Raw genomic sequence first — 24,380 nt, 5'->3', positions numbered from 1 at the left:
GTGTTTCTTAAAAAACTGAAGAAGACTTAATAAGGTTCATGTGCAAATTATGGAAATCATCAGATCACATTTTTGCATTTAACACAATGTTAAATTCAGTCATACTCAATTTGGGTAAAAAATGCTTATGAACATTGTCTTTGATGCAACTGATGTTAGTTTTTTTTGTTACTCAAACGCTGTCTTTTTCTAAAGCTGGAAACATTCGCCAGTGCAGGTGTGATGGGTCCTTAAGAGGGCCCGTCGGGACCGATGCTCCTTACAATTTTAGCCGCTGACCAGAGAGAGCACAGTACAGCCACCAAGAACACACAGGCCCTATTTTTAAAGTATCTTCCTCTGCGTGAGGTGAACACTAGCTGCAGCTGGTGATGGCTTTTCCTGGGGTTGGGAAGCGGTGCAATCCTACCTCTGGACCGTGTTGGGGCTGCACTGACCCGCACTCATCTGGCAACCTTTTGTTGGGGGGAATGCAGGTCTTGCTGTTACTCTGGCAACGCCTCAGATCTGGAAGGTGTAGATGGAAGGTGACACTGTCGTCACTCAGGAATCCGCTGCATTTGGCAACTGAAGACTGAGTTCATCTGATGCGGAGTACATGGCGTGCTGAGCCCAGATGATGATCGGGCAGTGCCAGCTTTTATAAGCATGGATGCCTTGGCCCTCACAAAGCAGGTCAATGTTCACTCAGAACAGGCCTCGATAATAGCAAATCGTAGAGAAATATTTGATGGCTCTGAGACTTCGAGAACAGGGGACACATCAACAAGCCCTTAGAGAATCTTAGTTGCAAGGATATAGAGAGCAAGTACAGTACCCCTCACTCCAGGCCAGAAGCAGCAGGCTAACACAGCAAAGCAAGTAGCAAAGTGGCAGCCCCTCTTACAGCACAGCATACAGCAAGCAGTAAGCAAACACTGAAATGCAGTTGCAGAGTGGCAGTCCCTCCTGGCAGCACCTCAGTCATTCTTCCTGGCAGAATGTCTTTGATTCCAGTAGAATTCTGATTTGGTGGGGTTTGAGGTCCAGTATTTATACCCACATGTGTCTTACAAGTGGGGAGACTTCAAAGAGGCCTTTGAAGATCACAAGGTCCCAGCCCTTCCTACCCTGAAAGACACTCTACAGGATTTCCTGCCCTTTGTGTGAGGAGAGGCACAACCGTATTCAGGGGTTAAGTGTCAGCTCCTCTGAACCATTTAGCCCAGGAAGACCCATCAGGCTGCTGATGGGCCATCAGGATGCAAATGTCACACCCAAGCTCCCTTTGTGTGTGACTGTCTAGAAGGAATGCACAAAGCCCAGCTGTCATTCACCCCAGATGTGTATTCAGAGACAGGAAGAGGCACAGAATGGTTAAAGTAAGAAAATGCCAACTTTCTAAAAGTGGTACTTTCAGATTTACAAGTACAAATTTGACTTCATCATAAGTTGTGAATTTAAATTGTGAATACAGAGACACCAAACTCCATATTTCTATATTTTCCCAATTGAAAGTTGGACTTAAACAATGCTTCAAGGTAACCCCAATGTTAACCTATGGGAGAGATAGGCCTTGCAGTAGTGGAAAATTATTTAGCAGTTTCCACTACCTGGGCATGATAAACTTAAAAATACATGTCTAATGTTTAATGTCTAATGTTTTAAATACACTGCACCCTGCCCTTGGGGCTAACCACGGCCTACTTTAGGGGTGACATATGTAGTAAAAAGGAAGGTTTGGGCCTGGCAAGTTGGTGCACTTGCCAGGTCAAAATGGCAGTTTAAAACTTTGCATACAGGCTCTGCAATGGCAGGCCTGAGACATTTTGAAAGGCTCTGCAATGGCAGGCCTGAGACAGTTTGAAAGGCTACTTCAGTGAGTGACAACTCAGTGCTGCAGGTCCACTAGTAGCATTTTAATGTACGGGCCCTGGGCACATATAGAACACTTTATTAGGGACTTACAAGTAAATTAAACATACTGATTGTGGAGAAGTCAATGTTACCATGTTTAGAGTACAGAACAGCTGCACTTTAGCACTGGTCAGCAGTGGTAAAGTGCCCTGAATCCTAAAGGTCAGCAAAAATGAGTCAGAATAACAAGAGGTCAGAGAGCAAAAAGTTAGGGGAAACCACACCAAGTCATATCTCTCTCTCTCTCTCTCTCTCTCTCTCTCTCTCTATATATATATATATATATATATATAAATATATATATATACATATATATATATATATATATGCGCAACATCAATAATTTTGCTGCAAATGTTAGTGATATTATCAATAATGTCATAGATGTCGTGGGGGATGTAATATCTGGAGTAATTAGCAGTACATGGCGAAGGCACAAGTTATATTTACCTTATGGCACAAGTTTTAGTTACCTGAAATAACTCTAACTGTAACAGCTGAATTTGTATGGTTCTGTGCCTTTAAATTCAGAACTTAACTATAACGCCCCAGTAACCTTTGTTTTTTTTCAGTGAATTTGTAAGTTGTTTTTAATGCTAACTCTGAACTATAACGTCCCTGCACTTTTGTTTTTTTCTATGTTTTTATACAGTGGGGAGGAGGGGGGGGAGCTTGGTCAACCCCTTCTAGGCCTCTCAAGTGGGAAAGTTGGGGGGGGGGTGGAAGGGTGGTTGAGGTATAATTTCTGTATAATGTGCATCAGTGACAGAATGCATCCTAACCTGCTTATTTATCCAAGAAGAGGCCACAGTTTTGTCTACCCTAGTGGAGTACTTTCTACTGGCTAATTAGTAAGTGCTGTCTCGCTGGGTAAATGTCCAGTAAACATTCAACACTACAGCTGCAGAAAAGTGCCCAAGGTAATGTCTCCAGTGACCTTGTGTGTCTGCAGTTTTGGCAATGTTATTGTTCCTCAAGCGTCTTCATATTGATAACACAAATCCTGGTGTTAAGAAGACGACAAGACTACAAAGAGTTTACTCTCCACCCCACAAGGGTACTTCCTCTTAATTAAATATATTAAGTGCTTCTTTGGTGGAGATGTGCTCATACTCCTTCAAGAACGCCTCTCCATAATCGGCAGCAATCACGCTCTGGGGGCTTTTTAACAAGCTGTCCATCGTCCTGGAAAAAGGTGGGAAATAACATACTACTATTGTGTATGGGTCGTGGCCAAGGTCCTGTCGACATTGCTACCGCATGTAGAGAGCTGCTAAAAATGCTGCTCCCTGTGTTCAAGAGCAATCCTTTCATCTGTTTTCCTGCTCGCTTGACAGCAGGCAGGAAAACAGATGAAAAGTTCGCTCCCAGTGAGCGGAAGCATTTTTCCTGCTCCCACCCACTGGGAGCAGACTTACAGTTTGCTCTCGCTTGCAGGGAGCTGTTGAAGCTCCAGCCAAAAGAAAGCAAACTGGTATCACCAGAGGGTGGGCGCCTATGAAGATAAGGAGCCGGCCCTGGGGGGTGGCGGTCCTCAGGGCCATTACCAACTCTGGGTGTGGGGGGCCACAACGACCCCTTCCTTTCAGTTTGCACAGCCTGACGCAGGGAGGTGGTGGTCCCTGAGGCTAGCTATGGCCCAGGACGGGCCGCATCCACTTAAGTGTCATTTCTGGCCACTGGAAAGTGGTGGTCCCCGGGGCCCTACAGGGCTTTGGAGGGGGGCCTGCATTTCCCCTCTCCAATGAATTAAGAATGCCCCGGGGAGGTGGTGGTCACTGCTGCTATGCCTAGGAACAAGAACGGGGTCAGCGCGGACCATTTCTATTTTTTCTAAAAAAAAGCCCCTGGGAGGAGGTGGTGCCGGGGGCTCCAAGAGCCTATGAGTGGAGGGCTGCATGTGCCCCCCTCCTCACTTTCTTTGCTATAGCACTAATGCCTCCCGGACCTAGCACACCCGGGGGCTGTTTACAAAACGAGTGCGGAAACCCACGGTTAAAAAAAAAAAAAAAAAAATGCCAGATCCACGGATGCTCTGCGATTTCCAGCAAAATGTAAAAAAAAAAAAAAATCCTTTCCTGCCCTGGTGGATCCCAGGGGAGCCCCAGCACTCGACCATGGGTGTAGGATATTCCTACCCTGCCCCCCTTTTTTTTTTTTTTTTACTTTTTTGGGGGGGACTCAGCTAAGTTTGAGTCCCAAAATGGCTGCCAACACTTCCCAGTTGAATTGTTGGCAGCCATTCAGATTTCCGCACAGGGGATGCCAAATCCACAGAGGGTCGGAGTCCCTAGATCCACAAATGTGTTTTTTATTGAATTACTCTAAAACTGCTGATTACACCAAATAACAAAAAGGGCTCTTTCTGAACCAAGAGTTACCTTTCTGCCAAATTTGGTGTAATTCTGTCCAGCGGTTGGGGCTATAGTTGTGTTCACAATCCCTATGGCAAATTGCATAGAAGTAAAGCGTTTTGGGCCTCCTCCTCTTTTTCGTGGCTTCCGATCGACGAATCATGTGAAACCTTTCAAGACAGCAGCTGAAGTGAGTGGCAAACTAGTTTGGAAAATTTTGTGAAGATTTGTCAAACGGCCTAAAAGTTATTGGAAACAACAAAAAAAGCTTCTTCCATAAAAACTAGGTCCTAACTATAACTACCCACTGGAGACTGCCAGTAGATAATATATATATATATATATATATATATATATATATATATATATATATATATATATATATATATATATAAATAAATATATTTTTCTATTTATGGGTGTGATTTCAACTGAAATCCAACTTTGCATTGGATTGTAAATCACTTATCATACAGCAAGAAAACATTGAAGGTTTCATGGACAAACCAATATTCATACATTTACCAGGTTGTAATTGTGTCAATGTGTTTGATCTTGTAGATATCCTACTAAGGTGTTTACCAGTGATAAGTGTTGGATAACTGAATGAGGAGGGTTCACAATAAATCCATGCACTTGAATGAAGTAAAGAAAAAATGTGTAAGCTAGTAGATGCTAGAGGTACAAACATTTAATTTCAGATGTCCACTGGAGAGGACTAAAAAGTCTCCCAAACACACACACAATGAATTTCCAGACTATATCAGGAGCTGCCATTATGATGTACTCTTTCCCCTACCCTTACACCATGCAAACGGTCTATTGTTACACAGCTACAAAGTTAATAATACATGCAGCAAAATACTAATCCAGATCCAGTGAATGAACAAATGATCAAGTAAATCACTAATTCCGTAATTAGTCAAATACTACATCAGTAAAATAATAGAACTTAAAATTCTTACTTGTTCTGCATTTTCCAAGCTTAGAAGATAGTTCAAAGGGAATGGTTTTAACGTTTTCCCACAGAATTCACATAATGCACTCAATGAGCACTCCACAAGCATCTAGTAAAATTAAAGGCATCATTAAAACATTATCCTGCAAAATATTTCTCTTTTTAGTTATGAAAACTACACTGGAAGTAACCACTATTACAGACTCGAGTACAATGGTCATTGATGGGAAGTGCAAAGATTCTCATACTTCTCAAATATTGGCTTTAAAATGTCTGTCTCACTTTGCCTACGTCTAAAAACCACACAACATGATTTGTGCTTTCTCTCTTACAAATATTATTATGTACCTATCATTGCACATCAAAGTCTGATGGTCTGCTAGCCTAAAAAAGCAGAAGTCATGTTTCCAAATCAACAGGCAAAAAAAAACCAAATATGGTTATATCACTTTTAGACAAATCATTAAATGGTCATCCTTCCAACTACTAGACTTAATTGTTCATGAAAAATATAGCTTTGGCCTGATTTTGCAAGCCAAAATCATATCCATACATCAATATGCTGATGATATCAAGCAATTACTCAGAGTCCTCAAACTTGCTAACATAATCAACCTAAAAAAAACTCCCTTGAAAAGCTAGTTAACTGGATGATTTTTTTTTTTTAAAGCTTGAATCTAAATCGAAACACATTTTTTCTCCTTTCCACCAAGGATTTTGGAAAATCCAGCTTGTGGCCTCTCGATCGCATGTCCCTTCTTCCAAATCTCTTTGCTTTTTCACTTAATATGATAGAACATACTGCTAAACTTGCTAAATCTGATTCAAGTGCAGATTTTGGAATTTGTACATGTTTTCATTCCCTCATTCCCAAACTCACTGGGACTTAAGTCTCTTTAGCTTCACCTCTGGGGAACAATATCTGTCATGAAGTGATGTAATTCTAAACTTTCAGTAGCCACCACTGTAGCAAGATAAATTAAGACATGAACTGTAGCTTGTGAATTAACCATTAGTTGAGGTAGGCTAGCTACCTCATTATGTACTCAGTGTCCACTTTACAAATATTTTGCTGTGATTTATTCTTGGACTACTAATTTCTTCCTCTGGAATAGATGGAGTAACCCAGGTGTTCTCCAACCTTAATCCTGGAATTCAATACTACAAGAATAAGTCTACCCCTAGACCTACTTGTAGTATAATCTTTGTGAATATGACTATGTATGTCTTGTTTGCAGATCGGCATGATCCCCACCACCAGCAAATTATGTGGGATTATCAAATGCAAGCAATTAAGATTAACATTATGTTGGATGGTTCAAAGCCAATTTCTTTCCACGCCAAAACCAGCCGCATTTAACGAAGGGCTCACTTGAACCGTAGGTCCCACTTTACTCACATTCTCTGAATACCAGTAAGCTATGAAATTTACTTTTCAGAGGCATTAAGGACTGTGTCTATGAATTAGCGACCTCAACAAAACAAATTCAAACCGAAAAATGATATGGTGTTGTATAATTGTTTATATAATCTGTACCTGTATCTTTGAGTAATCTCTGTCTTTTTCTGAAGACTCTGGTTTGTACGCTAGAATAGTAGGAGGTCCAACTTTGGGAAGAGTGTGTGTGGAGTCTTCAAAAATCTTTAAGAAATCTTCATTCAACTGAAATTATGAAAACAAAAACATTTTTCATCCCATGTTTGTGTTCTGAAATTCAAAGATGCAAAACACATATCGTTTGTTCATACCTCCATTTCACACAAAACACTTAAGTCTCCTAGGTCTTCCACCAGAGTTGAAAACACATCTAAGATGAAAAGATAAAGGTATATGGTTATGAACGATACGGAGTAATTATGTTTATTACACAGAAATAGTTTTAAAAAGAGTTGACCATTTTCTGATGGTTCTGACTTATGCACTTTGTTGGCCTCCTTCAAATATTCCTGTACTAAAAAGGGACACATTTGAAACCAGATTGTGAAAATACTTGAAGAGTGTAATACAGATGATACTGCTACCCACTTCAATGCAAAACTAGGAAACTAGTTAGATAAATAAGAATGTACTTGGCTATGCTACCTGTATGTACAAGTATTTCTATGGCTCGATAGAAACAAATATTTGTAGGTTCTGAGTGGCAGTCTACACGGACTTCAGCAGTGCTGAAATTTTTCAGGTTTTTTCCCCTTTGAAATATGCATTTTTAGCCTCATATAGTTCTAGTTAAACATACTGTGAGGAATGATAGCACTCTGTTGATGTTAATAATTAGGCATATTTAATCAATGATTTTAGCTTGCAAAATCACTCTGAACCGCCTCATAGAAGCATAAAAATAAAATAAATGTCTCTTCAATTAAGTAATATAGTGAAATGCACCAGATCTACATGTATTTGTATGTACCAGGCTCTTTTTCCCTGTTAAACTGAAGCAGGGTTGACTTGTCGGAATGTAACTGTGGTGCTGACTTTATCGCATTTATTGATTAATCAGTGTGATAAAGTATGTACAACTCATAATTCCGCCCCCTGCACAAACAGTGGTTAGAGTATGGGTCAGAATTATTTCGCCTAGTTGTAACCAGCACCTTCTGTGGTTTGTTTCAGTAAGCACCAATATTTTAATATTTGTAATGTAGGTGCACTATATGTTCTATGGGGTGTTTAATATAACATCATATGTGATCGCCATACCTTTAGTGTACCCTGCACCTTCTGTGTTGCTGGCCAAGGTTCGGCTACTGAGTGCACGTTTTTCTTCTCAGACAACTATGAGCCACGACCGAGGGTTGTAACATTATTGTGGTATTATTCAAAATAGAGTGAAAAACCTCTACGTATTCTTGTTTATCTACACCACCTATACCTTGCTGCTTCTTATCATTACACCCAGTACATCTATACTACCTATACCCTACTTCTTGCCATGCCTATATTATTTTTTCTATCTCCAGCCAACACCTTTATATCTTATCACATATATCCTAATAAAAATAATAATAATCATCATCATCATCATAATAATAATCATAATAATTGAACTTCTAGAGTGCATGGCTTCCTCCAAACGAGGTGTCCCAGAGCTACAATCCAGGCTCCCATGTGCTAAACACTCACAACCCCAGCAAAAGAGTTCTGTCTAAACAACCAAGTCTTCAATCTCTTTCTAAAAGAGTTCCAAAGGGGCCAGTCGAGCAGAGACAGGCAGCGAGTTCCAAAGTTTTGTCAACAAACAAAAAAAAACAAAGGAGCTGCTATTCATACGGTCTCTTCTCACTCTCGGAATGCACACCACATTAGCTCCCGAGGATCGAACATTCCACAGAGGAGTTTAGGGTTGGTTTGAAGACTGTATATACCGAGGGCCACTGTTTGACAAAGCTTTATCACAGTAGCATAATGCCTTAAACAAGATCCTCTTCTTCACTGGAAGCCAATGTAACTTGTCAAGTGCGGATTCCAGGGAGACACGCTTCAGAAGGTTAAGCAATAGAGGAGCTGCTGTATTCTGCACTGGTTGAGACGCATCATGCAAGACTGTGACAGCCCCTAGATACAGCACATTGCAGTTGCTAGCCTTGAAATAACCACTGGACCACTGTTTTCCTCGCAGTTTGTGGGAGCACATCCAGGATCTTTATCAAGGTTTTAAGGACTCCAAAGCATTGTGATTTGATTGTCAAGGGACAGTTTGTGATCAAATCATATGCCCAGGTTTCTCACCTTGGGCTTAGGACTGGGTAACAGGCCAAAGGTTTGGGACCACCAAGAGGTCGACCAATTGTTGGGATTGTTTGCCAAGAATCAGGACCTCTGTCTCCTCTGCTTTCAGTTTTAGACAATGTTGCTACATCCACCTGGCAACCTCCTCCAAGCAAAACCTCAGAGAAGTAGCCGTGGTTGCAAATCCTGGGAAAGGATGATGATCAACTGAGTGTCATCCTCACAGGTGATTACAGCAAACACATGGCGTTCTATATTCTCAGCCAGGGGAAGTATGCATAAAATGAATAATGTAGGACTCAGGGAGGAGTAATGAGGAACTCTCTGCTGCAGATTGAACACCCTTGAATAGAATGGCTTTTGACACACATGGAAGGTGCGTCCCTGAAAAAAGGAGGCTACCTAGCGTAAGGCTGTGTGTCCAATACTGCGGCTCCATAGGCCAGTGATTCCCAACTTTGTTCGACCCGCTGCTGCCTTTACATTACTTTTTTTGGTTGAGGATCTGGCCTCAGTAGTACTTCCATTTTAATTCCCGAAAAAAAATGGGATGAAGGTACGGCAAATAATCTGTGCAATGCAAGGATAAATCTACCCACTCTTTTCACAACATTTGTGCGCCCTTGGGCCATGCAGTGACTGCATCGGTCTGGTAATTGTGCGCGATCAACCTGGAGCTGGACACATTTAGCCAAAACCAGCCAGGGGCACTGGGGTGAGGCAGTGCAGTTTGATAACCACTACACTAAACCATCATTGATTACAGAAGTAACATTTTTTAGAGGCCTATACATTGATGGAGGATGCTTCTCTCATTTGCTAAGCTTTCGTAAATTTATGAGAAATTGTTGCAATCGACCCCGGAGATGGGCACTGTCAGTTAATACATGTTTGAGTATGACTAATTGAGGCAGCACATTTTTCCACAACAGCCCTTTGTAAAATGGTGAAGGTTACTATGCCTACTGGTTCCTCATTATGCCACAGGAGACCAGATGTTTTCTACGTGACCTAAGTCTTTAAAAGTACTCAATTTACTGACTTTGGAAGACTGGAAAACTAAGTCTGCCACACTGGACTCAGATTTGTGACCAACAGATCCCCATACATTTCAATGGTGAGCATTGAAATCAATAAACTATCCCACCTCTGATACATTACCACTGAGTGACAGTATGTTATAAAACTCACAGTTAGGAATAAATAAATACATTTTGGGCAACCTATCATTGGAAGTTGAAAAAATGCAACTGAGAAAGTGTGTGAACTATGATCAAAGATACAAATAAGTTCGCATAGGTTGCATAGTGATGCAGATATGAAATATACAAGAAGGAAACAATAAACAAGTTAGCTTTAAGCTGCATTGTTGTATTTGCCATGTCTTACGTTTGCAATGTTCCCAGCAATACTTTCATAAAACATGTAAATACATTCCAAGGTCATAAAGCACATTCCTAATATACACCGAATCTTTCACTTTGTAGATGTAGTTTTCATTACCGACCTTTCGTTGCCAAATGCATGAAATCTAAGCTCTCTATCCTAGGTATGTGCTCATATTGGCATCTAGTGGCTATTAGAAGGACTGCAGTTTGTTGAAACAATCTGCTAATGTTTCACAGCTCCACAATAATGTGTACAGCATTGATAGTTTTGAGACTGTGGCCCCCCTGGCTCGATTTGCCGCAGCATTGGGGTGCCGTGGTGCACAGTTTGGGAGCTAGTGCTATAGGCGCTCAATAAGTAAATTGTGCAATACGGTGTCAAACACCGCACTGAGATACAACATCAAGAAAATGGATGTGCATCCTGCATCCAGAATTTGACAAACGGATTCCGAGGCTAATAGCAGGGCTGACTCCATGATATAGACTGTGCCCTGTGAAGCAGTCTCGATGAACCGGGAGAGCTGACTATTCACATATATGTTTTAGTGACTTTAGCCAGAAATAGCAACAAAGAAACAGGTCAGTAGTATTCTGGGTCAGTAGGTTCCAGCAATGGCTTTTTAAGCAAGGGACCTGCCATCACCTATTTCCACTTTTCAGAACCAGACCCATTGTTAGGGAACTATTCAGTAGCTCATGTACCACAGGCAACACAGCTTCCATTCTTTGGCTAATGTTCTTTTTCCTATGAAATGAGGTATGACTCCATAACTCACTCACTGATTATAACAAAGAGTTGTATGAGCGTAGGCTTCGAGCTTAGTCTGATAAATAAAACATTAATGAACGAGAAAACTACGTTTATTGTGTGTTTGCTGAATGTTAAAGGGCTGTGCTGAATTCGGAGGGAAGTGGAAGTTCTTCATAGTGATGTGATAAAGTGTAATGGCTACATGCCACGTATGGTACCAGAAAACAGTTTCTAATTGTGCCTTTCCTACTCTAAAGGTTATTTAGAGGAATAGCTAAATAAGACACCTTGCTATTGTGTTTACCATACATTGAAGGATATAGATAATTTCAGAGGTAAAAGCAGTTCTATACAGGGAACATATTTGATGTACCTGATACTTGGACTGATACGGACTAAGGACACGTGGTAGAATAACAAGTGTCAGCAAGTCACTAGTAAAATAGAGAAGGATGAAAAAGTAGGGACAATGTACTTAAGAGATTAAGCACCTAATTTCAGATAAAGGTAGATATTAAAATAGTCCAAATGTATTATATAGAGAACATACATTTTGAGAGAAGAAAGAAATCCAGACCAAAATGTATCTAACCATTTCATAGGCTTACTGCATAAGGCCTTTTAGTAAGCATTTATTCTCGGGGCCAATTTAACCCAGAGTTTATTATAAGTGTTGATGTTTCTTTCATCGTCCCCGGGACCAAGGTCAGGATGGGGTACAAAAGGACTTGTACACCTTAAGTATGGAAGACTGGCTCAGTAGAAGAAGTAACCTTAGGAATTATATAGCACATTGCAAGAAGTCACTGAGAAAGTCTGAAGTGGGTACTTCTTTGGGAGCTGAGAGAAACCCCTGCGGTAGGCTGTTCTTAGAGAATATTTGAAGTAGTCACGCTGTCCTAGACGTGTCCTCTGTGGAGGTGATAGGTTGCTCTTTGCAGCAATTATTCTCCTGTTTGAGGTACCATATAAACAATTATTAAGGGCTTCAGTTAGAGTTTGTTAGATCAGGTGGATTCACAAGAGTAAGGAATGCTCAGTCTGCTAAACTAGAGGCTCACCCAGCCAATTTAGAGGTGGGCGAAGTATCAAGTTCACACGAAAATCCTAACAGTCTCAAAAATAAATCAAAGGATATGACAACCCAACACCCTAGGAATAAACTCCCAGTGTCATCTGTTTGTTCTCAATTACACAATCCCAAATGCATGCTTTGATAGTTTGTGTTAGAAATAGGGTCTAACTAGCAGTGGTTCGCATCCTGTCCAAGTAGGGACCTTCACAGCTAAGATAAACCACCACCACCACCAGTTTAGAAAAATAGCCAATATTTATCTACATAAGACAAGACCAAAACAACAAAAATGTAACATACACAAGTAAAGATATCACTTTTCAAAGGTTTAAATGAGTCTTAATCCATAGGAATCAATAGCTGTATCCTTATAACACACAGTACATGGGATGCATCAAAAAGATGATGCGGGCTGCAGGGGAGGTGAGGCGCCGGAAAAGCAATGCAATGCATTGGTTCCTTACTGCGCATGAGAGGTGATGAGTCAGTCCCTTACTGGCAGGAGAGGTGATCGATTCTCTCCTAGAAGGAGAGGCAATGCGTTGGTTCTTTACTGGCAGGCAAGGTGATGCGTCGGTTCCTTACTGGCAGGGGAGGTGATGCGTCGGTTCTCTCCTTACAGGAGAGTCGATGTGTCTGTTTACGGTCACGCAGTTTTGGTTCCTTACTGCAGTGCTGGGTCAATCTAGGGACAATGCATGGAAAATCCAGATGTGCAACGATGAGCGAGCTGCTGTGGAACAGGCGCTGCATCGATCCCACAGGCCCTGCGTCGATTCTTCCACCGCAAGACAGACACTTCGGCAATTTTCAGTTGAGGGCGCATCGATGCATGGATTTTCTTCCTTAGGACACCAGTTTCCACTACCCAGGACAGAAGCAGCAAGCAGGAAGCCAGCACAGCAAAGCAATAGGCAGAGTAGCAGTCCCTCCTACAGCATCCAGCTCTTCTTCGTGGCAAAATGTTCTCAGTCAAGAAGTGTTCTAAAGTTTTGGTCTCAGAGGTCCAACGCTTATACTCATTTCTGCTTTTGAAGTAGGCAAACTTCAAAGGAAGGTCTCTGTAGTGCACAAGACCCTGCCTTTCCTTGCCCTGCCCCAGACACACTCCAGAGGGTTGGCGACTGCTTTGTGCGAGCCCTAATCAGGTGTAAGCATCAGCTCCTCCCTCCATTCTAGCCAAGGATGACCCACCCCGATATGCAGGGCACAACTCGGCTCCCTTTGTGTGACTGTCAAGAGTGATTTCACAAACAGCCCAACTGTCATCCTGACCGAGGAGTGTTTTCCACATGAAGGAAGAGGTACAGAATAGTTAAGCAAAAAAATCCACTTTCTAAAAATGGCATTTTCAAACTTACAATCTGAAAATTGACTTAACCAAAAGATGTATTTTTAAATTGTGAGTTAAGAGACCCCAAACTCCAAATCTCTATCTGCTCCCAATGGGAAATCACACTTAAAAGGTATTTCAAGGCAACCCCCATGTTAACCTATAGGAGAGATAGGGCTTGCAATACTGAAAACCGAACTTAGCAGTATTTCACTATCAGGACATGTAAAACACACCAGTACATGTTCTACATTTTACATACACTGCACCATGTCCATGGGGATGCCTTGGGCCTACTGTAAGGGCGATGTACATGTAGTAAAAGGGAAGGTTTGGACCTGGCAATTGGGTGCACTTGCCAGGTCGAACTGGCAGTTTAAACTGCACACAGACAATACAGTGGCAGGTTTGAGACATGTTTACAGGGCTACTAAAGTGGGTGGCACAATAAGTGCTGGAGGCCCACTAGTAGCATTTGATTTACAGGACCTGGGCACACCTGGTGCACTATACTAGGGACTTACTGGTAAATCAAATATGCCAATCATGAATAAATCAATCACCTCTACCATTCAGACAGAGAGCACTTGCACTTTAACACTGGTCAGCAGTGGTAAAGTGCCCAGAGTCCTAATACCAGCAAAAACTAAATTCAGCACAGGGTCAAAAACAAGAGATCAGAGTCCAAAAAGACAGGGGAAACCAAGCCAAGAACTGACAGGTCTAACAGTTTGTTTTTGTGAAACAATAAACTTCGTCAACAGGGTGCATTAAACCTAGGGCTCGCTCAGTAAGACTCAGTGCTTTCAACAGTGCTCTAGCAGGGGTCTGCTGTTAGAACAAAGATCTCCATATGCTTGGTAGGGATCTCTTAGATTGAAGGTGGTCTTCCGCCAGGGGAGCCGCGGCCATAGACTCCGATAACATCGCAAGAATATGGGCTCTTCATTCAAACTCTGTCAGCTCCAACGTTGTGCACAGTACATTCCCTAGCTCCAATAGGACCAATGTGAACTTCAAACTCCCAATGAGTTTTGGAAATAGTGGCTCAAGGCAGAAACGTCTGGTTTGAACACGCTCATCTGCTGGCCTCATCAAGGCCACACTAGGGCTAAGCATGCAACATCTCTGTACACTGTGAGCAAAATTCACTGGACACTACAAATACAGAGCAGTGTTCTTCAAGGCATCTAAGTAGGTGTGGATCCATCAGCAGACATTCCTGTGACTCGAATGATGGGAAGGATGTCCCAGTGTATTTTGGAATGGAATCAGGGAAACGGTAGGCTTCTGAACCACATGAATTCTTAGGAAGTAAGAAAGCTCTGCAGTTATAAAGTGGGCTAGCTTTACTGCAACCACTGTTTGGTGAGGTGATGCAAGGCCTGGTACTATAAAGGGAAAATCCTAAGCCTGATTGTTGGGACTCTTCCTAACATTACGCTAACTACCCACTTAAAACTCTCAATTAATGGCAACCCAAATCCCAGGTCCAAATTCCTCCACAAAGAACATACCCTCTTAAAAGGTATAATGCCCCAATATTGACCTAGGTGTGCTTTTCTTGGTGGCGAATCAAAGGGTAGGTTAACACTCGGGTGCCCATATCTGGTCCGAAATCCTTCTGGAGAGGCACCAGTCTTATTTTAAATAACTTTTTATTAGCATGGATAACAATCAATGAACAGGGCAATCAAGACAGTAAAAAACAAATTGGTCCAGCAATATGAATGAGAAAAAATGAATGCACATAAACTACATCCTAAGTCTAACTCTTTTATTGGAGGTCCACCAAATGGGGAAGGCCCATAGCTTTGCTACACTGTTATCAAGGGTTTATGAAACACCACGTGCAGGTCTATTTCAATTAATTTTAATTAATTTCTTTGATAAGCTGAAAATTTGGATTATAACCAACTAAAGGGATAAGGGACTCCTATGAAGGGCATGCCTAGCTCTGCTACCACAATGCACCGTGGGGTCTGGAACCTACATGACTCCAAGGAGCCACACTTCCTATGGAAAAAATGTATTCATTCCTCTCAGCCTATACCTGAAGACAAAAGAACGCAAGATAGAAAGAAGAAAAGAAGGAAGCGCTGTCCTTCTGTCCTTGTTGTTCTTACCTAGGCAGATGCCACCCTCCATCCTGCACTCATTACATTCAGCCATAAAGATGTTAGTGATCGACTAAGATAAAACCAAACAGGAGCATCAAAGGCGATTGTGATGAGCATTCATTCTGAGCTCATTATGATGTTAAAAGTCAGTATTGCAAAAACCAAAGACATAATGTTTGAATTTATCTAGACAATACAAAAACACACAAAGGGCCTAAATTTGTTTCTACCTGCTAGTCTTAATTAATTTAGATGGTATGGGAAGTGGGCATCACTCCTGGGTGCCGCAAATGCACCCTAAAAAGTACATAGTGCTGTAATCAACAAAGAGCTACTCGATCAAAAATAGAAATTGTGGAGACCAATTTAGCATCTCCTCAATCCTATGGCATACTAATAATGCACCTAACGTGCATAAAATGTTAATTTTGAGTGGAGGGGTGCTTGGGATCAGGGACTTCTAAAAAATAAAAAATAAACAAGAGAGTTTATAGAACAAAGGATAGATGGCAATGACGGACAAGATGCATAGATGAGTTTTGTCCTTAAAATACCTTATACTGACATTGATCATGAATGCCCCGAAAAACAGGAGCAAAATCAGACCAGTAGGTTTATCTGAAATCATACTAACATGTGATATTCTGTATCACATTGTGAAGACATAACACCATCATGTGTAGCATATTTATAAACTAAGTGCTTAATTTAGAATGTCGATAAGGATTATTTCAAAATAGCTGCCACCACTGGACATAACTTGCCTGCCATTATAATGTACAAAATGCAATGTCAATACTTTTTGTGCTGATATTTGTCCTAATTGTATTATCTTACTTTCAAAACCATGTAGGATGATAAGTGCATCAAAACTGGGGGACTGCTTATGCACACTGTGAACATGCATCCATAATACCGACGGAAATGAGGGAATGATCCCTGGAGATCACACCAGCGTGATTTTTGTTACAGGAGAGGGCACAGAAGTGTCTGTAGCCCTTTGAGGAATTCCAAAGTGCCAGGGGCAAATAAAATGGATGTGCATGCCAGCTCCTTCCCTAGGCAACTTTATGTAATAGGACCCCACTAGCTCCCAGCTTTATTGGTAATGTCTTTACATGACTGGGCCCTGCCGTTTCACTGTGGCCAAGTGCAGACTTAGTTTGAAGTATCCAAGCCAGTGGCAATGGCCATCTTCAAGGCCAGTTGGCCCTGTGGAAGATGCAGTGACATGGGAGAAACATTTGGTCTCTGCACCCTTCGAGGTCAGAGGAGGGGAGATACCGTCAGAATCCCACTGTGGCCCAAGCATATGCATAAGAGAACGAGCTTTAAAGGAGCCACACAGTAAAGAGAACAAAATAGTTTTCTTTAGCCAGTTCTTCATCACTAACGATCATCATAAAGATACTGAAGACCCAAGTATCGGCTGAGGATGTGCTTCTAGGCTGAGTTAGATTGCATATACTTGAGGAGCACCAAAAATATTCCTCTTTTCATCCACAAAGGAACAATCCCTGAGTTCAGGTCATGGCCCAGCATAATTCCTAAACACCAGAAACGCCTACGTCTACAAGGGACTACGAGTCCCCTAAACCTCTTGTGAGGAGTCCAGAGCCTGCTTGGAGGAGCCCTGGTGTCAGCCCAGGTGAAGACCGGGGCAAGACCCGGCCCATCTGCTCCCATCCGCGGCCGACAATTGCTGGGCCCTCCCTCTTGGTCCCACGGGCTAGGGTTGGTGAATTCTACATTTGGAAAAGTAGAAAACGACAAGGAAGACCAAGAAGCAAAGGAGAGAAGGTATGACTTAAAATGTAAATGGTATGTTTCTTCCGCAACAAACTTGAATAACTAACTGGCTGATCCCTTCAAATATTTCAGCCTGGGAAAGAAAAGACTATCTCGAAGCAAAAATGTAGGGGACAAAGGTTCTCTCTAACCCCCTTAATAACCTCATATCTCTTCACAGCAATGGGAGCCAGTTCCACCAAACTTAATTCGGTCGAGGACTGCGTAAATGTTGTGCAAAGGATGATAACAGATCCCATTATCCCAGAGGTCTTCAAACTTTTTGGTGCCAGGACCCCCTCTCAACTAAGGACCCCCTCTTGACCAAGATTTCTAGAGCCTGGTACTCCTCATCATCGTCAATAATAAATGTCCCCATTTCCCACAGCAAATCATTTTTACGGTGAGGAAATAGTATTAATATTAAAAAGTGTTTAGCAAACCAAAGGTCAGTGAGTGTGGGTGCGTGGCCAAAGGTGTAGCTAAAAACAAAGGTCCTCATTTATGAGGATTTGGTGTAGGACAGTGCCACAGGACTTCTTGCTACACTGCCCTACACCAATACAAAAGGGCAGGAATGGACCGTATTTATGAAATACAATGCATTTCTGTCCTTTCCTCCAGCTCTGGTGCACAAATTGCTGCCTAGCACCAACATAACAAGGATTGTTTTTATGCAGGAAGGGGAAACTTGCTGCACAAAAACAATCCAGAGAGGCATTGCACCTCTTTCTATATGTGCGGCAGATAGCCACACACATGGAAAGAGGAAAAACAAGGAGAAATTAAAACATGTCTCCTCATTATGCCTGCTCTGGGAGGCCTAAGGATTTGGCACTGCTCCAGTTTACATGATTTTGTAAATCTGGGGTAGCGTCAAAATCCATGGGTGTTGCGTGGGAACACCCACCACAAAGCCCACGGAACCTCTCCTTGACGCAAAGTAAGACAATGCAGTGGCTTGCACTGCCTTGCTTTACTCCATATCTATGAGGCCATTCAAAGCCACATAGGGTGGCTTTGTGTCACCTCATATGGATGATTGAGAGGCTTGTGCAGCTGAAACGTCAAAAAAGTGATGCTCCGGCAGCTCAAGCCTCTCATTAATAAACCCCAAAATATTCTAAGTTGTTTTTAAGTTTTTCACCGTCAGGTAGCTACATATAGAATAACAACCAGCTTTAATGAAAAATAAGTAAAAGAAAGTTGTTACTTATTGGGAAATGCACTGTAGTACATTAGGAAACTTCTATTAGTTAATGCAAACGCAGTATAAGATAGGCCACTACAAAGAGGTTTAAGATAAAACTGTGCTTCCAAAATGCAGATTTAAGTAATACCAGAGCATATGCAATACCTTTTTTTTAAATAGCTGTCCCTTCAACACCTCCAGGTGAAGTAAGCGATGTGTAACTATAATTAAAAGCACACACACTTCTTAACTCTTTGCACTACCCCTAAAAAAAGAATAAATGTTTGTCATCACAAAGCTGTGAGTGATTTGATCAGCTGTCCAGCATCCTTTACAGTTGCAGGTTACCTTTTACATTTGCAGATTAGCTCGTAGAGCACATTTGCATTTCATTCAGGAAGCAGGCACCCTGGTGTGAAGGCCTCCTTAGCTGTCTGTGGCTTTCACAGTCCAGGAGACTCAATACATCAAAGTTCACCTCAGGCATTTTAACACTCAGTTGGGGGAATGCGGGACCCCCTTTCCAGGACTCTGCGGCCCCCCTGGGGGTCGCGAATCCTAGATTGAAGACCTCTGTATTATCCTATCAAAGGTTCAGTCCACTGAAGTCATCATAGGTCCAAAGAGGACAAATTGGACATCATCCAGAGAGAACCTCTACTCATCACATTCCCAGCTCAGAGCTACAAAATGGTCAAACCCAACAACTCCTGTATTGTGCATGAATATCTGAATGATATTTCACCTGCTAGCCCTTGCCGTCCCATACCCAGAGCCTATAAATCACACCCTTCCAAAAGGAAGTGGGTGGGGGGGGGGGGAAAGCATCAACGGCTACTCCAGCTGGTCTTGCAGCACCATAACCTGTTAACCCTGACAGGGACGCAGAAGGCTCAACCTCATACCTCCCAGTTAGCCTCTAACAATATTAATAAGCTCAATCTTAATGCAGCAATCCAAGACTGCTGTAAACCTTTTTTATCAGTGTGGAGGCCCGTTTGAAGAGCTTCTGACAGGACTTGCTCGGGCAGATCAAATCTCTGGCTGACAGAGTACAGCCCTGAATGAGGTGCAAAGTAGAATTCTGTAAGGTTACGCGGGGGACAACAGGGGGCTTCAACCAAGAGGTTCATACTCCAATGTACCTCCACAGTCACTCCTCCACTCCCACCAATTACAGGGGTCCCGAACAACATTATCGCCATAGAGGAGTAATGCCATACTGGACTGCGCAATAGATCCCCTCTGCCCTTCCTCCTCAAAAATTCTATACAGCACACAGCCGCCAGTTTCACAAAAAGGCACGCGGTTGGCCCATTTACATTTCCAACCAGAATGCACCCCATATGTTATCGTTTTGGAAGGGAAGAGAAAAAATACACAAAGATCCCCAGCCCATAAATGGTTCAGTTTGCTGCCCTCAAAAAACCTTTAAAGGGCCACTAATATGATACTTTCCAACATAATTGCCATGAGGAAAGCTAGAAACAAATGTAAAATTGTCTTAGAGAAAAGAATGGAAGAAATATGAACCAAAGCCTCGGAAGACCTGGGAGCGGCCACACAATTTAGAGACAGCAGAGCATTCTGGGAAATTGTAAACTGCTCCGTCTTTACAGAATGCCCAAATTCGAACTTGGAATGTCATTGCCCTGCTAATTACTGAGTACTCCATTTCTCAAATGTTTTTGATCCAGACAACCAACTGCTTCATCAGTCTTCAGCCCCAGCCCCTTTATTTTCTCTTCCCCCAGCGAGTCCCAGTTAAGTGACAATAATGAGGTGTTAAATGTTACTAAGGCCATTCTCAGATGCTCAGCAGGGGAAGTGCCAGACCCTGATGGAGTCCCTTTTGACTTATTTAGGCAGAAATTCCACCTTCTCAGCCTTTTTAAAACAAATGTACTCCATGCTGGAATAAGGGAAGGCCCATTTGAATCATGGAGGGAATCAATCATAGTGCCAATTTTTTTTAAAGTGAACCGTAATCTTCCAGCCTGTTACCGCCCTACTTCTTTGTTGGATTCATCTTTTAACATATTAGGATGGGTAATCTTACGAAAGCTGGAAGACTGGGCTTAAGCCAACTCCTTTTTTTCGCCCCCGTGAGGTGCTATATGGATTCCAGTCGGGACTTGGCACATCAAACGAACTCTTAACCTATCCTTATTAGTAGGGAAATACGTCAAAGTCTGGAGAGTTTCTCTACATCTGGCCTTTATGGACCTCTCCTGTGCCTTTCACCTCATTGAGAGAGGGAGAGGGAAGCTTTGAGTTTTTGATGGAATCGCAGGAATTGAGGTCCCTCTATTAGACCTCCTTAAGCGTCTACACTGAGAGATACTACTACTAACGTGCGTTATACTCAAAATGGAGATTGTACTCAATCAATACGGGCAATGCAAGGGGTAAGGTGGGGATACATCCTAGCCCCCTTTTTATTCTTATTTTATATTAATGCCCTCGACTCAGTGCTCGTCAAAAGAGGTAAGGATGTACCTTAAGTTCGGTCCCACCCAGTTCCCATCCTCCTTTACACTAATAACATGGTTCTTACCGGGCGCAAGGCTGATGGTGTACAGACACTGCTTGACTCTTAACAATTTCAATGGAAACCTTAACTTAAAGGTTAACCACCAGAAATCCTATACCATGACTTGTTGTTCAAATAATACGCGAGTGAGAAAATGTTCAATTGGGGGAACACCCATAGGTAAAGTATCAAACTTTAATTATCTAGGCATTTATTTTTACGCCAACCTGAAATGGGACAAGTTACGCACTCAGAGAGCCAAGACGTTTGCTGGGACATGTGAGGAGATCTCCAGCTTTGCAAAAAAGCTACGTCACAAGCCAATCAGGGAAATGTTACTGCTGTAACAGAGTATATGCCTGTCAGTAAAAACCTATGGCGCAGGTGTTTGGGGCTACGCCACACCAGAAAATCTGGAGTCTCTTGAAAATACATTTTTCTGTAGGCTACTGGCTATCTCCAAACTACTGCAAGTTATAGTTCACGTTTAGAACTCGACCTGCCCTATCTGGAGGACCAAGTGAGAATTGCCCCCTTGCTCTTGTGGCTTAAATTATGGGTCGCACTTGAGGCCAGTTTTTCCCGTTTGGCTCAAGAGGACTGCCTTATCTTAGATAATATGGTCCTAATTCCATTGCTTGCTTACGTTAGGCAAGCCTTTCGCCACCTTGGTAATTTAACCTTTTTAACCCACCTAACAGCAGCAATGCTCACACCAAGGGGAGGTAAAGTCCATGTTTTTTTAATCCCAAAATGAGTCCAGAATAGAAATAGCCTTAGAAATGCACTCTTTTTTGCTATATGTCGCTTCAGACTTCAGGAGGGTCGGAGCCATATTTATTGTGGGTAGTTAATTTGGAGCATAGATTCTATCTCACACATTTGAGACTAAGCACGTGCACCTATTAGCCGCCTTTCCACTAACAGGCACCTGGTTCACCCTACTCCCTTGCTATCCTTGTGATTCAATTTCCCAACAATCCATGACTCACTTTGTGCTGTTTTGCAAACTGTAGAGCACTCCAACATCAGGTTTCTTAGGCCATATCTTACGTCCCATGAAACTTAATTCTCATACAGATGCACTACTTACAGTGTCTATAATATCAATTGATTTGCTACTCAGTTATCAGTTACATCTATTGTGTGCTAAATATTAGTAAGAAGTACGCCTCTTGGGAAGGCCAAAAATATGATCTGGGTTCTGTCAGGTATCCTATTTCAGTACACGAACTGGAACTCTATGATTTGGTATTTTATTTCAGCACATAAACTGAAATCTTTCATGATATTATCCTTTGCATTTGACCCTTATCAAGTCTACTGATTCAATGTCTGACATTCCAACTTTTAACTTTCTGATTTAATACTTGGGACCTGATTACGACCTTGGCTGATGTTCTACTCCATCACAAACGTGACGGTTTTCGCGCCCACCGTTTTACAAGTTCCATAAGATATAATGGAACTTGTAATACGGCGGATGGGATATCCATCACGTTTGTGACGGAATATCCCATCTGCCAAGGTCGTAATCAGGCCCATAATTTTTAAATAATTTACTTATCAGTATGCATGCTTTTTATATGATATCTTAAGATATGTCCTTTGAACGACTTTTACGATATTCCAAGTTATGTTTTTCTCAAGGTTTTTGTATCAGCACAGTCTTTCAATGAAAAGCAGGCCCAAATTTTTTTCTATTAACACAGTGGACCCTAGTTCAGGTTTTTGTTGAATAAATTATGTTTACGGTGCTCACCACACTGTATCCTGACACCATTGCTCTTAACTGTGTTTTCTAAAACGGTTTTCGTTTTACTTTATAATATGAAATGCTTACTATGTAGTCATGGTTTTATTCTTGTATTATGGTCATTATTGACCAAATAAAGAAATTAATGACTAACTGTAGCCCACATTTGTGAGCAGCTATGCCACTGAATCTTCAAATTTGCCCAGTGCATATGCTGGCCCGCCTGTTACTGCATTTTCTCTGAAAGTGCTCACCAAAAGCAGCGTGGAACTCTCAATTTGGTGGGCAGGCTGGAGCAGCACTAGTGGAGACACTAAACTGAGTAAAAAGCAGACAGTGACAAAAGTGCCCAGATTATGTGTTAGTGCACGGAAAGATGATTTCTTGTACAGGGTACTCATCGATGCCCACAAGATACTGTTTTTTTCAGGAGAGTATAGAAATGCTGGATATTTGCCTCTGGCCAATCGTTACTGTATTTCACAGCATGTCGATTTGTAGAAATTAGTTTTATAGCAATATTTTGATGTTTGTAGGGCATTAAGGGTAAGAAATCCATGTAAGTACGGAATGCATTCCTGCATCCCCTCGTCTCTAATTTTCAAACACACCTCAAGCTAGTGGGATCAACTGATTAATGGCATCTTATCTGCCAGAATGAACTTAAAAGAGCCTCCAGAGTGCACTTGATGTGTACAAATTTTGTTTCTGCTTTGCACTACGTACATCTAAATACGCAGGGTGCTCTTTTTATTGGCAGAAGTGTGGAAATTCGCATCTGTAGGACATTTGCTTGTGGGCCCAAAATCCAATACTTTACAAATGTAAAAGTGAAGAAATAGTGTTTAAGCGATAGTTATATATTTGCAGGCCTTTGTTGGAAAGAAGCTGGTGCGATTCTTTCAAGCCCTGTCTCCCTGAATTTCCCTGTCTATAGTTGTAAAAAAAGTGTACAGTTGGCAGGTTTCATTGGTGCCAAAGTCCCCAGGACTAAAAACTGTTGACAAATGATTCACCAAATTTCTCTGCAAAGTATGTATTTGAAATGCACATTTTTGCGGTTTGGCATGTTCCTTTGCCATGCAGGATAAGCATCCGTGCATGTGAGGTACCTCTTTAATTGAGAGGAATATTAAGCTACAGAATGGTGTTATTTATCATAACTGCTTAAAAACAATACTTGTGGAACATTATTTATTGGATGCAATAATTAATGCCAATTATGAGTTTCCCCACTGAAATGGGAACAGCATGTGGATTTTGGTGCTTACTGAACCAAATTCTCCATGTCCTAGTATTTACTAGCCATCTTCCCCTAGTAAATCTAAGCAAGCTTTACCTGCTGAAATGTATCCAGGGAAAAATTTGACAGTCATATGTTATCAATAAACTTGTTATTTTGACACTCAAACAGTGCTTTGAAGGATGTGGGAATTTAAGACTGCACTCCTAATCAATGCCTTGGTGTTGTAATATCACTTTTACAAAAATTTTGAATTGTACCAG

General features: G+C 41.8%; 1 protein-coding gene across 3 annotated transcripts in view; it reads right to left on the bottom strand.

The window, feature by feature from the left end:
* ERICH6 (glutamate rich 6) overlaps positions 1–24,380 on the bottom strand; it is a 176,012-nt gene that overhangs the window by 100,227 nt on the left and 51,405 nt on the right. For all 3 annotated transcript variants that reach the window (XM_069213356.1, XM_069213357.1, XM_069213358.1), the window contains exons 4-6: positions 6,958–7,016; positions 6,746–6,871; positions 5,216–5,317 (exon numbers count right to left, since the gene is read on the bottom strand). In XM_069213356.1, the coding sequence (XP_069069457.1) occupies positions 5,216–5,317; positions 6,746–6,871; positions 6,958–7,016 (287 nt within the window). The remainder of the gene's footprint in view (positions 1–5,215; positions 5,318–6,745; positions 6,872–6,957; positions 7,017–24,380) is intronic.

This window comes from Pleurodeles waltl, chromosome 11 (genome assembly GCF_031143425.1).
Source record: "Pleurodeles waltl isolate 20211129_DDA chromosome 11, aPleWal1.hap1.20221129, whole genome shotgun sequence".
NCBI classification, from domain to species: Eukaryota; Metazoa; Chordata; class Amphibia; order Caudata; family Salamandridae; genus Pleurodeles; species Pleurodeles waltl.
The sequence above is the reverse complement of the archived record's forward strand: the minus strand, read 5'-3'. Positions and strand labels throughout refer to the sequence as shown.